The 12,114-nt window shown below is 41.3% G+C and overlaps 1 protein-coding gene across 1 annotated transcript in view; it reads right to left on the bottom strand.

The window, feature by feature from the left end:
* SLFN12 (schlafen family member 12) overlaps positions 1–11,112 on the bottom strand; it is a 25,155-nt gene extending 14,043 nt beyond the window's left edge. Inside the window, exons 1-2 of the mRNA XM_017890985.1 lie at positions 10,840–11,112; positions 441–1,519 (exon numbers count right to left, since the gene is read on the bottom strand). Of these exons, the coding sequence (XP_017746474.1) occupies positions 441–1,479 (1,039 nt within the window). The 5' untranslated portion in view covers positions 1,480–1,519; positions 10,840–11,112. The remainder of the gene's footprint in view (positions 1–440; positions 1,520–10,839) is intronic.
* Between the last annotated feature and the right edge of the window lie 1,002 nt (positions 11,113–12,114).

Genomic DNA, 12,114 nt, shown 5'->3' on the forward strand with positions numbered 1-12,114 from the left:
TTTTTTTTTGAGACAGAGTCTCGCTCTGTTGCCCAGGCTGGAGTGCAGTGGCGCAATCTCGGCCCACTGCAACCTCTGCCACCTGGCTTCAAGCGATTTTCCTGCCTCAACCTCCTGAGTAGCTGGGACTACAGGCACGTGCCATCACACCCGGCTAATTTTTTGTATTTTTAGTAGAGACGGGGTTTCACCATGTTAGCCAGGATGGTCTGTGTCTCCTGACCCGGTCATCCACCCGCCTCGGCTTCCCAAAGTGCTGGGATTACAGGCGTGAGCCACCGCACCCGGCCGAGGCAGGGAACTATTGATTGTATCCACCAGAGATTAATAGATTAGGTGCTGAAATTTGAGGACTATTGATCTTGCCCCAAATCCCAAAGAGAAAACCTCCCTGCCACCCAAGCCAAATGCATTCCTGTTGCGAATCCCCTGCTCTCAACTTGGTTCAGCCTCCGCCATGAACTGGATCCATTCCTTCCTGGTCAACTGCATCACACGGTTATCTTTCACATGCCAGGAATCAGGCTCTTTAGCAAACACTGCACAGCAAAAGCGCTCCACTCTGAGTGCACAGACATATCCACAAAGACTTCCTTTATCATATACTTCAAGGAATTTGCATGAATAATTTATGTTCTTCTTCTCCATACAGAAGTGATGCACAGGCATCTTCTTAATGGACTTTTCAATTTCTCTTTCTAACTTATCGAGGTCACTCATCTCTGCTTTAAAGCCAATTATTTCTTTATCTTCATTTAAACCAATGAACAAATATCCTCCATCAGTATTTGCAAATGCAGAAACATACTGAGGGAGAATCTCTTTAATTCGTTGTAACAACTTTTCTGTGGAGAAGTTTTTAATTTCAACATGTGTGGATTCAGTAAAGGTCAATTTTTCTTCCCGATCAAGTTCTGTTCTGTCAAAAAAGGCCCCAGCCAAGGCCTTCATGTTAGTTTCTTCTTGTATATCAACACGGGGCCTCCTTGCCAGCAATTCCGGTCTTAAGTACAATCTCCCTCTAGTCTTTTTCATGTCTTTGAGGAACTGCAGTGCAGCAGCAGCATTCATGACTTTTGCAGACGTTATATCTCTTTTGTACAAATTGGAGCTCAAGGTGGTAATCCGCAGACCAGAGGTGTTCAAGCTCCATGACTTCACAAAAATCAGAAAGTAATTACCATTCTGCATGAAGTCTAGGTACTCAGGAACAAATAACAGCATGTTACTAAAAGAATGCTCCAAATCTAGTCCTATTCCATCTTTTGTATAACTATAGTCTTCATTCTCAATTTCAGCCTTCATCACTCCCCCTCCAGAATTCAGCAGGGCACACACAGCTCGTGAGACACTTTCATTCTGCTTTTTTCTCAGTTTACTGTCCTTCATTTTCTTCCTGTTGTTCTCTCCCAGAGTGACTCTTCCCACATCTAGAACCAATTCGGCATAATTCGTTTCCAAATCAATACTGACGTTCATTTTCCCAGCAGCTATGCAGTGTCCAAGCAGAAATTCTTTTCTGTAAAATAGACAGAGCCATTAGAATAGGACCTGAACTAGAAAGATAGCAAATTCTGTATTATGAGGCAAATGCAAAAAAAAAAATCCTGTGCAGTATATATTCCACTAGACTGGTAAGTATATGGGTGTGAAGAAACTGAAAACTGACAAATTTTGAGCTAAAACTATAATAATTTGTACTCCTACTGAATTTTCAAATTTGTTACTATAGTTTTCTATAATGTATTCTAATTATGTAATCTCTTTATCTGCCCTTTTTCTCCTTTCTAGTCCCTGATATTGTACAACCTGTTTTCTCTCTCCTTTTCTTAAACAACACCTGGAGTGAGTCTATGTTTTTATCTTCTCAGTGAACCACGCTTTAGTTATACATATTATTTCTACTTTTCTTTTTATTTTAATAATTTCAGCTTTTACCTTAATTATCTCCACTTATGGTGATAAATCTTTTGGAAGATTTCCAGTTAAGGTCTAACGACATCCAGCAATATGTCATGTTAATTATTTTTCCTTCTTGTAAGAATGAATTAGATTTACAAATTTTGGCCATTGATCTTAAGCAAAGTGGGCTAAGTCATTGTGCCTTTTTAAAATCTAATATTCGCATATTTTCAATAAGGAAAATTCTTATATACAAAACACCTGTGCTATGGTTTGAATGTTTGTGTTCCCCCAAAATTCATATGTTGAAATTCTAACTCCCAAGGTGATGAGGTTTTTGGGAGGTGATCAAGTTACGAGGGTGAAGCCCTCATGAATGAGATTAGTGCTCTCCTGAAAAGGACCCCAGAACACTAGCTCATCCCTTCCACTATGTGAGAACACAGCAAGAAAGGAGGCAGTCTGCGACAGGAAAAGGGCCCTCACCAGAACCCAGCAGTGCTGGCATCTTAATCTTGAACTTCTCAGCCTCTAGAACGGTGAGTCATAAATTTCTGTTACTTGTAAGCCACCCATTTGTGGTATTTTGTTATGGCAGCCTAAACAAATTAAGACAGTGTGTTTTAGTCTGTGTATCCCTAATCCATTAGCTCTGTTCCCTTAAAATCTATTGGGATCACTGCTTTGCTCTAAATGGAAAGTTAGGTTAAGAAGTATAACTTAAGTTCAACTTTTTTTAAGTGTAACTTAAATGTAACTTTTACGTTAAGAATTTTTTTGGTTTTTTTTGTTTGTTTGTTTGTTTGTTTTGAGATGGAGTCTGGCTGTGTTGCCCAGGCTGGAGTGCAGTGGCGCGATCTCAGCTCACTGCAAGCTCTGCCTCCCAGGTTCACTCCATTCTCCTGCCTCAGCCTCCCAAGTAGCTGGGACTACAGGCGCCTGCCACCATGCCCAGCTAATTTTTTTGTATTTTTAGTAGAGACGGGGTTTCACCGTGTCAACCAGGATGGTCTTGATCTCCTGACCTCATGATCCGCCCGCCTCAGCCTCCCAAAGTGCTGGGATTACAGGCGTGAGCCACTGTGCCCAGCCAAAGTGTAACTTTTTTATAACTTTTTTTAAGTGTAACTTAAGTGTAACTTTTAAGTTAAGTTAAGAAGTATAACTTAAGTTTAACTTTTTTTAAGTGTAACTTAAGTGTAACTTTTAAGTTAAGAAGTTTAACTTAAGAAGTGTACGTTTTCCAAGTGGCATAGAGACAATTGAGAATAAACTCCATGATAGGTCGTAATTACTATACTAGAAAAGGAATGTAAAAGGGATCAGAATATTTCTGTCCACTGCTAGACCAATATCATGCAGATACTCAGCTAAGGTTATGGATACCACCTGTGTCCATATAAATTCCTGATCACATGTACACAATGTTAACATTGGAGCCCCAAACTATTTGGACAGTTGGGGTTGAATCCTTTAGTTCTTTGTCCATGTTTTCTCTTAGCTCTTTGAAGATATTTAAGACAGTGTTTGTTTTTTATTTTATTAATTTATAAATAAAATCCTATATATTGATCATTTACAATGTGTTTTTTTGAAACATGTATATACTGTGGAATGGCTATGTTGAGCTAACTACCATATGCACTACTTCACAGACTTATCATTTTTCTGGTGAACATTGCTACTGTTTTAGCAACTTTCAAGAATACAGGCCCAGCATGGTGGCTCATGCCTATAATCCAAGCACTTTGGGAGACTGAGGTGGGAGGATTGCTTGAAGCCAAGAGTTCAAGGCCAGCCTGGACAACAAAACAAGACCACATCTCTACAGAAAAGTAAAATAAAATAAATAAGAATTGGCTGGGCACAGCGATTTGTGCCTATGGTCCCAGCTACTTAAAAGGCTGAGGTGGGAGGATCACTTGAATCCAGGAGTTCAAGGCTGCAGTAAGCTATGATCATGGCACTGCACTCTAGCTTGGGCAACAGAGAAAGACCCTGTCTCCAAATAAACAAATAAATAATGAAGAATACAATATATTGTTAACTATAGTCATCATGTTGTACAATAGAGCTCTTGAACTTATTCCTCCTATCTAACTGACATTTTGTATCCTTTAACCAACATTTCCCCAAACCCCATCTTTCCCCAGTAACCACTATTCTGCTCTATATTTCTATGAGTTTAACTTTGATAGATTCTACAAATAAGTGAAATCATGCAGTATTTGTCTTTCTCTGCTTGGCTTATTTCACTTAACATAATGTCCTCCAGATTCATCCATGTTATCAAAATGACAGGATTTCCTTCTTTTCTTAAGGCTAACCAGTATTTTATTATCTCTACGTACCACTTTTTCTTTATCCGTTCATCTGTTGGTGAACACTTAGGTTGCTTCCATATTTTGCCTATTGTGAATAATGCTGCAATAGACGTGAGAGTACAGATATCTCTTTGATAGATTGATTTCATTCCCTCTGGATATTTATCAGGAGTGAGGCTGCTGAATCGTATGGTGGTTATTTTCCTTCTTTTTCTTTCTTTCTTTTTTTTCTTCAGAAACCTCCATACTATTTTCCATAATGGCTATGCTAGTTTAAATTGCTACCAATAGTGTGCAAGGGTTCTCTTTTCTCTACATCTTCACCATCTCTTTTTATCTCTTGTCTTTTTTGTTATAGCCATTTTAACATGTGTGAAGTGATTTCTCATTGTGGTTTTAATTTGCATTTTCCTGATGATTAGTAATGTTGAGCATTATTTCATGTATCTGTTGTCCATTAGAATGTCTTCTCTTGAGAAATGTCATTCAGATCCTTTGCCCATTTTTTAATCTGTTTTTTTCTTACTATTGAGTTGTTTGAGTTTCTTATATATTTTGGATATTAACCTCTTATCAGATGTATGGTTTACAAATATTTTCTTTCATTCTGTAGCTTATTATTTTACCCTGTTGATTTTTTGCTTTGCTATGCAGAAGCTTTTTAGTGTGATGTAATCCCATTTGTCTACATTTGCTTTCATTGCCTGTGCGCCATTGGGATGACATCCGAAACATCACTGCCCAGGCCAATGTCTTGGATCTTTTTCATATATTTTCTTCTAGTAGTTTTATAGTTTCAACTCTTACATCTAAGTCTTTAATCGATTTTGAGTTGATTTTTGTATTTGGTGTGAGATGAGGGTCTAATTTCATTTTCTGCATGTGGATATTAAGAACGTTGTTTTAAAATCTTTGTCTAATATGTGTGGTATCTGGCCTTCCTCAGAGACGTGTTCTGCCAATTTACTTTCTTCTTTTGGATAGATCATATTTTTCTGTTGTGTGTATGCTTCATGAATTTTTGTTGGAAACTGGGCATTTGAAAAAACAGCGATCTCTCACAGTCTTTGCAGACAAATGCTATGGCAAGGCAAACCTTCAATGATCGGCTAAGTATACTCTGACCTTAGGGATCAGCTTGAGGAAAAAGTTTAAGGTCTTCTCAGGTCTTTTCTGAGCATTTGTGCTGCCTGGATTGAGTGGGGCTTTCTTGATTCCTCTACATACATGGCTGCTTTTGAATGTCTTAATTTCCCCAAGAATCTCACCCCAGCTCCTCTTGTGAGCCTTAGATGGTTATTCTATGTCTCTAGCTATAATCTCTTGCCTAAGGCATCTGGGGGTCCATAGTCTCCTTGCAGCTTTCCTGAGCAGTGGCTGTCACTTCTCTTCACTTGAGATCTGAGTTAGGGGATACAGAAATGAATCCCTCAGGCAGTCCCCAGACAGGTTACAACATTGAAAATAAGTTTTACTATGCCCCATCAGTTCCAGGGAGGAAACTAGGAGCAGTGATGCTGCCTCCTCAAGACTAAGACCATGCCATGCAGGGCAAAAGGTTGGGCAAGGGTGAATAAAAACATCATGAAATTGCCTACAACTTTGAATGTTGCTTTTTCTTGCTTGGGCGTTCATTTCGTTGCAACAGATCTTTGTTGTTAGCTCAGTCAGTTTTGGGTTGCTTTTGATGTTTCCATGGAGAAACAGAGTTGAAGCTTCCTAATCCACTATTTTTCTGGCATCGTTCCTGTCACCATTTCTTTATATTCAATGCAATTCGATAATATTTTTAAGATTTTGCACCCACGATGTCCCTTTCTCCTATTCTTGTTGACAGGTAATGCAAATCAAGTAGCTTCATAAAATGAGTTGGGGATGTAAGCTGCATTTCTATTACTTATTTCACATTTTACCCAGTATAAGGATCTTTTTGCAGTGAGAGAGTTGGTCACGGTCAGCCATACTGCCCAAAACTAAAATATACAATTTGAATCTTGCTTTTCCATGTGTCAATATAGTATATACAATCAGTTTTGCAAAATAATAATTAGCTATTCTTTAAAAACCTTATTAACTGCATAATTTCATACATGGTATTCATGTACCATTATTTAACTACTACCCTACAACTGAACATTGAAGTTGCTTTCAATCATTCAATATAATTGTACTAGAATCTTGACTCTGTTATTTCAATGCTTGGGTTTGCTAATCACATCGTCTAATTTTCATTGAGTCTAAGAGTGCCCTGGCAAAGCACTTCAATTATATATACAGATACGGTTCAGATATATATAAAGATGGTTAAATCGAGTATGGGAGGCCAGAAGAGGCAGACAGAAAAGAAGCCAGATTTCAGGATATAAGAAATAGAACCTTGAAAGGGAAAAATTATGTAAGAGAAGAAAGAGTCTGAATCTCTGGAAATAAAGGTTCATGGTGAAGCATAAGGTTATACTTGAACTTGGGCCTTAGGCACGTAATTAAACTGAAATTACGCAAGTATATAGCGTGTATATATACACACAGAGAGAGACATAAGTTCGTAAAAGTTAAATTACTGTATTAAGTGACAAAAAGTTTAAAGATTTTGATATATATTGTCAAATATTTTCCCAAATAATTGTATCAGATTTTTCTCTAGCAAATTTATCTTAGTGGTGATTACAGCACTTTGCCCTGTACCTTTTAGGGGGAAGAGGATGTGGTATAAAAGCTATTAGAAAGCAGCATCTTTCCCTCGGTATTTCCTGAAAACTCAGAGGGACCCAAGAGAGGGCTGCCTTCTAAGAGATATTGGACCTAGCATTCATTCAAATAGGCTCCCTGGGCCTGGGTCCGTAGAAGAAAGCATTTGAACATGACCCAGAGAGATTCCAAAAAAAGAGAATCTAAGGGAGGAGGACTTGACTCCTGGTAGTTGAACAACAGTGTAGCCAGGTAAGCACAATCATTGAAGTTTAAATTTAAAACTCAGTAATAGTCTCAATATGGCATAATTACACAAGAAAGCAGAGGAAGATGTATATCTCTGCCATGCTGAGCTTTCTCCATAGTATTATGCACAATTTGTGTTCTTTAGACCCAATTTCTTCACATTTCTTACACACGAGGCTGCCCCAAAGGCAAGTCCACCTTCCCTGTTGATCAGACAGAAGAGATTCTCCATCTCTACCCATAAAGGCTGCAGGAGAATCAGTTCCACTTCTAGCCAAGCACACAGCCCCAGTCCTACAATTTTCTGGTAATGCCTCACCAAGCAGCCTCTGCTCTGCTCCCCGATTCTTTTTGCAGCCTCTGTAACTAGAGTCCTGTCCCCTTTCCTCCCACCCACGTTTTTGCACTGTCTACATCAGGCCCAGCTCTGTGTGAACTTTTTTGGCTAACCCACCATACACAAAAGGAGACAGAAATCACATCTCACCCTCAGATTGATTAAGGAGGGTGCCCGTACAACTGGGAAACTTGGAACCCATGGGAGCTGCAGCGGAGCCATCTTATAGAGGACCCAGTGCTTGTGGACTAGCCTGGGATCCTGGACACCCCAGTCCAACACCTGCAGCTATGTAAAACTTTCCATAGTTCAAAATCACTGCCTTCAAGCATACATCTGGAATACACTCCTTAAAAAATTAGCTGGGGATTGAGCTTACCAAATCCCTAGGGCCTAAAACTTACTGGCCTCCCTTGAACCTCAGGTCTAGGTTTACAGGTTAGATCTTTCCACTGAAATCCTTTATATTTTTGACTACAGGGGAAATTCTATCAGACCTGCACTCAGTATTTAGGCTATGTTGTTGACTCTCTTTAATGGGAAAGGAGACGGCATTCAGATCTCCTTAGAGTTATGTCAGAACAGCAGGTTAGTAGGAACTGCACACAGGGTGGGACAGAAGTTGTAAGAGCTACCTCCTAGGAAACAAAAATCATACAACACTCTTTGCCCTCCTAGGACGTCACTTTGCATTTAGTTCAGGACAGCACTGCTCTCATCCTTCCCACCTTCTAGATGATAAACCAGCAGAGTATGAGGGTGCTTGGTTTTTCTTTTAGGATCTAACAATGAAGTTCGTCAGTGCCTGGTCACGTTTCATATAGAGAACCTATTCCCCAACTCCCCGCATGTTCAGGACTCCAGGAGGATGGGCAACCCTGGGAGCTCTGGACACCCACCAAACCCGGCCTGACCATAGAGCACTCTGCCCTCCCTGCCTCTCTAGCTCTGCTCCAACACTGCAGATCCCTGGCTCACTGGTCCCACAGCTCTTTCAGGTGCTCCCCAGCCCATGCAGGAGCAAAAGTTCCACCCAACCTATAGCTTCCAAGTGCACCATTCCTAAGTCCTCAACAGCCTGCAGTTTTGACAGAAGTTGCTACAGAGACAGGCAAGTGTTACTGGTGGAGGCTGTGCTGGTCACTGAAACATTCTGTTTGCAGGAGAAAAACAAAAACTTGGTCTGTTCTAGGATCTATGTGTTTCCTTAAAGTCTTAGAATGAGCAACTCCATTTTGGTTTGGTTTGGTCTGTTGGGGCCTAGCACATGAGCTCAGTCCAAAACACTGGCCTCTCATAATTTTGTTTTTAAAAATTCCCCCTTTTTGTTCAGGTTCTCACTTAGGTGAGAGTGTAACCAAAACGTAAGGCCTTAGCGCCGCTCTCAGTTACCATCATTTTGGGTTTCCAGTCTCAGCATATCATTCATAGATTACGGTGTCCTCATGATCGCATATTTATTTCACTTCTTACCATTCCAGTTGAAGAGAGACCGTTTGACATTCTAGAGATGGCTGCATGCAAACATTGAAAACCTTTGAGAGAATACAGTGCACCAGGGAGCCTATTATTATGATGACTATTGGGAGGATAATACTGAGAGTCTGGAGGATGCTCCTTGCCCAGGGTCCCCATAAACCAAACCACCTAAAATTAAATAGATCAAATAATGAACTAAATAAAGAATCTACTAACTTAAGTAAACAATCTCTTCATTAATCCCCTACAACTGAATCTCTTAATCTTCATTTAATGTATTTCTCCATAGACTCCAAGTGCCAGCAGTTGCGCAGATACTTCTCTGTTCAGTCAATTCTATCCTAACTTTCTCAAAAGAATTTAAAGTCTGTTGTGTAACTACGGCCTTTACAGTAGATGTTCTGAGAACATCTAACCTATGGGTTCTAGATTGTGAAGGGGTTGATTGTTCTCAGTGAACCATAAAAAACTTTCTTTACCTGGTGAAAGTACACTGTAGCATAATGATGGGAAAAGTTTTTATACAACAAGAAAACATGCATTGAACATGACATTGAATAAAATCCCTTTGTAAATGCTTAAATGGCCCATCGGGTAGCCAAATGTACCTGAAGCTTTGATTGTCTTCCCAGGAATATGAATTTGAAAAACCAAACATTGGCCGGGCGCGGTGGCTCAAGCCTGTAATCCCAGCACTTTGGGAGGCCGAGACGGGCGGATCACGAGGTCAGGAGATCGAGACCATCCTGGCTAACACGGTGAAACCCCGTCTCTACTAAAATACAAAACTAGCCGGGCGAGGTGGCGGGCGCCTGTAGTCCCAGCTGCTCGGGAGGCTGAGGCAGGAGAATGGCGTAAACCCGGGAGGCGGAGCTTGCAGTGAGCTGAGATCCGGCCACTGCACTCCAGTCCGGGCGATAGAGCGAGACTCCGCCTCAAAATAAATAAATAAATAAATAAATAAAATAAAAAAAAAAATGAAAAACCAAACATTGGTTATAAACTACTTTTGCAATTTATAAGTCAGCAGTTTCCATGGTAGCTTGATTTTTAAAGGTCAAACTTCCTCGGACTTCAAAGAAGCACCAACCAGACCCCCTGCTTAAGAACAGCAGCACAAGAGCCTGCATACATGCAAACCCCTCCCACTTTCCTATTCAACTGCAAACTCCAGATTCCAAACAATATTGGGGCCAAACAGTATTGCAACTGCAAGAGAAAATCCTAAAGAGGGCTTATTACTAGGCTTAAGAACCTCTACCAAAGGAATCCCCCTTGGAAAGGCTGAGTTCCAGAGGATCCCCCAGAGCATCCCCCTTTAGGGTCCAATCTTAGAGCATCAGACGTCTTTGACCTTAGGTGAGAACCAGTGCCACTTTATATGTTTTCCCTCCAGAGGCAATGGCCTATTATGAGGTTTCCTTTTGTCTCTGGATGAAGGCCTTGACTTCTAGCATCCTTATGATTTGATAAGCCCATGCTTTCCCATGGTTCCCATTCCACTAGAGTGATAGCCATGAACTTTAATGATAGGAAATAGAGGCTAGGTGGGTTTCTTTTGTCCTTAGCAGTAGAGTAGGGTATTTTCAGTTTTTCATCTGTCACTTAGGAAAGGAGGGGTTGGAAAGGAAGTAGCCTCTGGTCCTTTTGTTACTTGAGTGTGGCAAATTGGGGTTTTCCTCCAGACTCTTATTCTCCTGCCCCAGAAGGGAGAGAAAACAGCCCGGGATAGGGGTAGGGGGTCTTCCCGGGAGTGGTGGGGTTGTGTTACCAGTGCCCCACCTCCTCCAGAGCCAGCAGATGCCCCAGAAATGAAAAACTAAAGCTGGAAGGTTTAGCGACGGAGCAGGATCAACTTACCAGCTCGCGCTGCTCCCTAGAAGCTGGATTCTTTGCAGGTGCAAGCACACCCCAGATGCCAGCGTGGGCCCTTGAGCAACGGGAAGTTAAAAACCTACGAGAACAGCTCTGAGTGATCTCTAGGGAGCTCTCGTTTCATTTTCATCCACGTGTATTTTCTAAGACAAAAAGGAAAAAAGGTAATTTAAAGAAAACAAAGAACAAAGGAACTTGTCGAGGCGCAGGCTACAGTCCGTCGGCTCACTCTCCACAGAGTGTAAAGAATGTGAATCCTTTTCTGTTTTTCAGCCCTCCTCGTCCCGCCCTCCGGCTGCCCATTTCCCAGAGTGGCCTGCATTTCTATTGGGCAGTTGGCGCTCCGGAAGTGTCCACATTCTTTATTATCGACTCTGCGCCTTTGCGCAATTGTCACTATTTTGGTTCATCAAAATTGAAGAAATACTAGGCTTTCTTACCATGCCCTTAAAGGGGTGACTCAACCTTTCCAGCTTTCCTCGCATTCCCAGAGCAGCCCTGCTGCCCTCTTGCTTTTTTAAAAGCACAGTGGCCACCAGGAACCAAGTCAGAGCAGCTGTAGATGAACAGGAGAGGACAAAGGTGCAAGGAGCGGATTGCTCCAGGAGAGACAGATTCAAATACCTAACCCTGGCAGTGTAGGGGGCATCTTGAGGTCATTTGGGAGATCCCTTTAGTTGAGATGCTCCAAGGGTTGATCTCGCTGGATACAGCCCTCCTGCCACTTTACTTTCCTTTAGCCCCCTTATTATGGTAATTATGGTAATACATGTTTTTCCTGCTCACTTGTCTAAGAATTGGTGTCTCAATACATAGCTTTTGAAATGTACACAGGCCAAAATGACTCATCACAGGGCAATTTGCAAGTCTGAGTTGCTCCTTCTCCGCAAGCTCCACCTACCCCACTCTGGACTGCATTAACTGCCTACTGCCTATTCTAAAATCTTAAGGTACCTAGGAAGAGTACCTATTCACATTAAATAACGTAAACATTGAAAGCACATAGCTGTGCTTTTCTTCATCTCATCTGATCCAGACACCAGCTCTACGGATACAGTCTTATCGAAGTGAAAAAACTATTCTTCAGTCATTGGCTTAGAAAATGCTAGTGTAGGCTGGGAGCGGTGGCTCATGCCTACAATCCCAGGACTTTGGGAGGCCCAGGTGGGTGGATCACCTGAAGTCCAGAGTTCGAGACCAGCCCAGCCAACATGGTGAAACCCCGTTTCTACTAAAAATACAAGAAAAGTAGCCGGACGT

The sequence above is a fragment of the Rhinopithecus bieti genome, unplaced genomic scaffold (genome assembly GCF_001698545.2).
Source record: "Rhinopithecus bieti isolate Rb0 unplaced genomic scaffold, ASM169854v2 scaffold_20840, whole genome shotgun sequence".
In the NCBI taxonomy this organism is placed as follows: domain Eukaryota; kingdom Metazoa; phylum Chordata; class Mammalia; order Primates; family Cercopithecidae; genus Rhinopithecus; species Rhinopithecus bieti.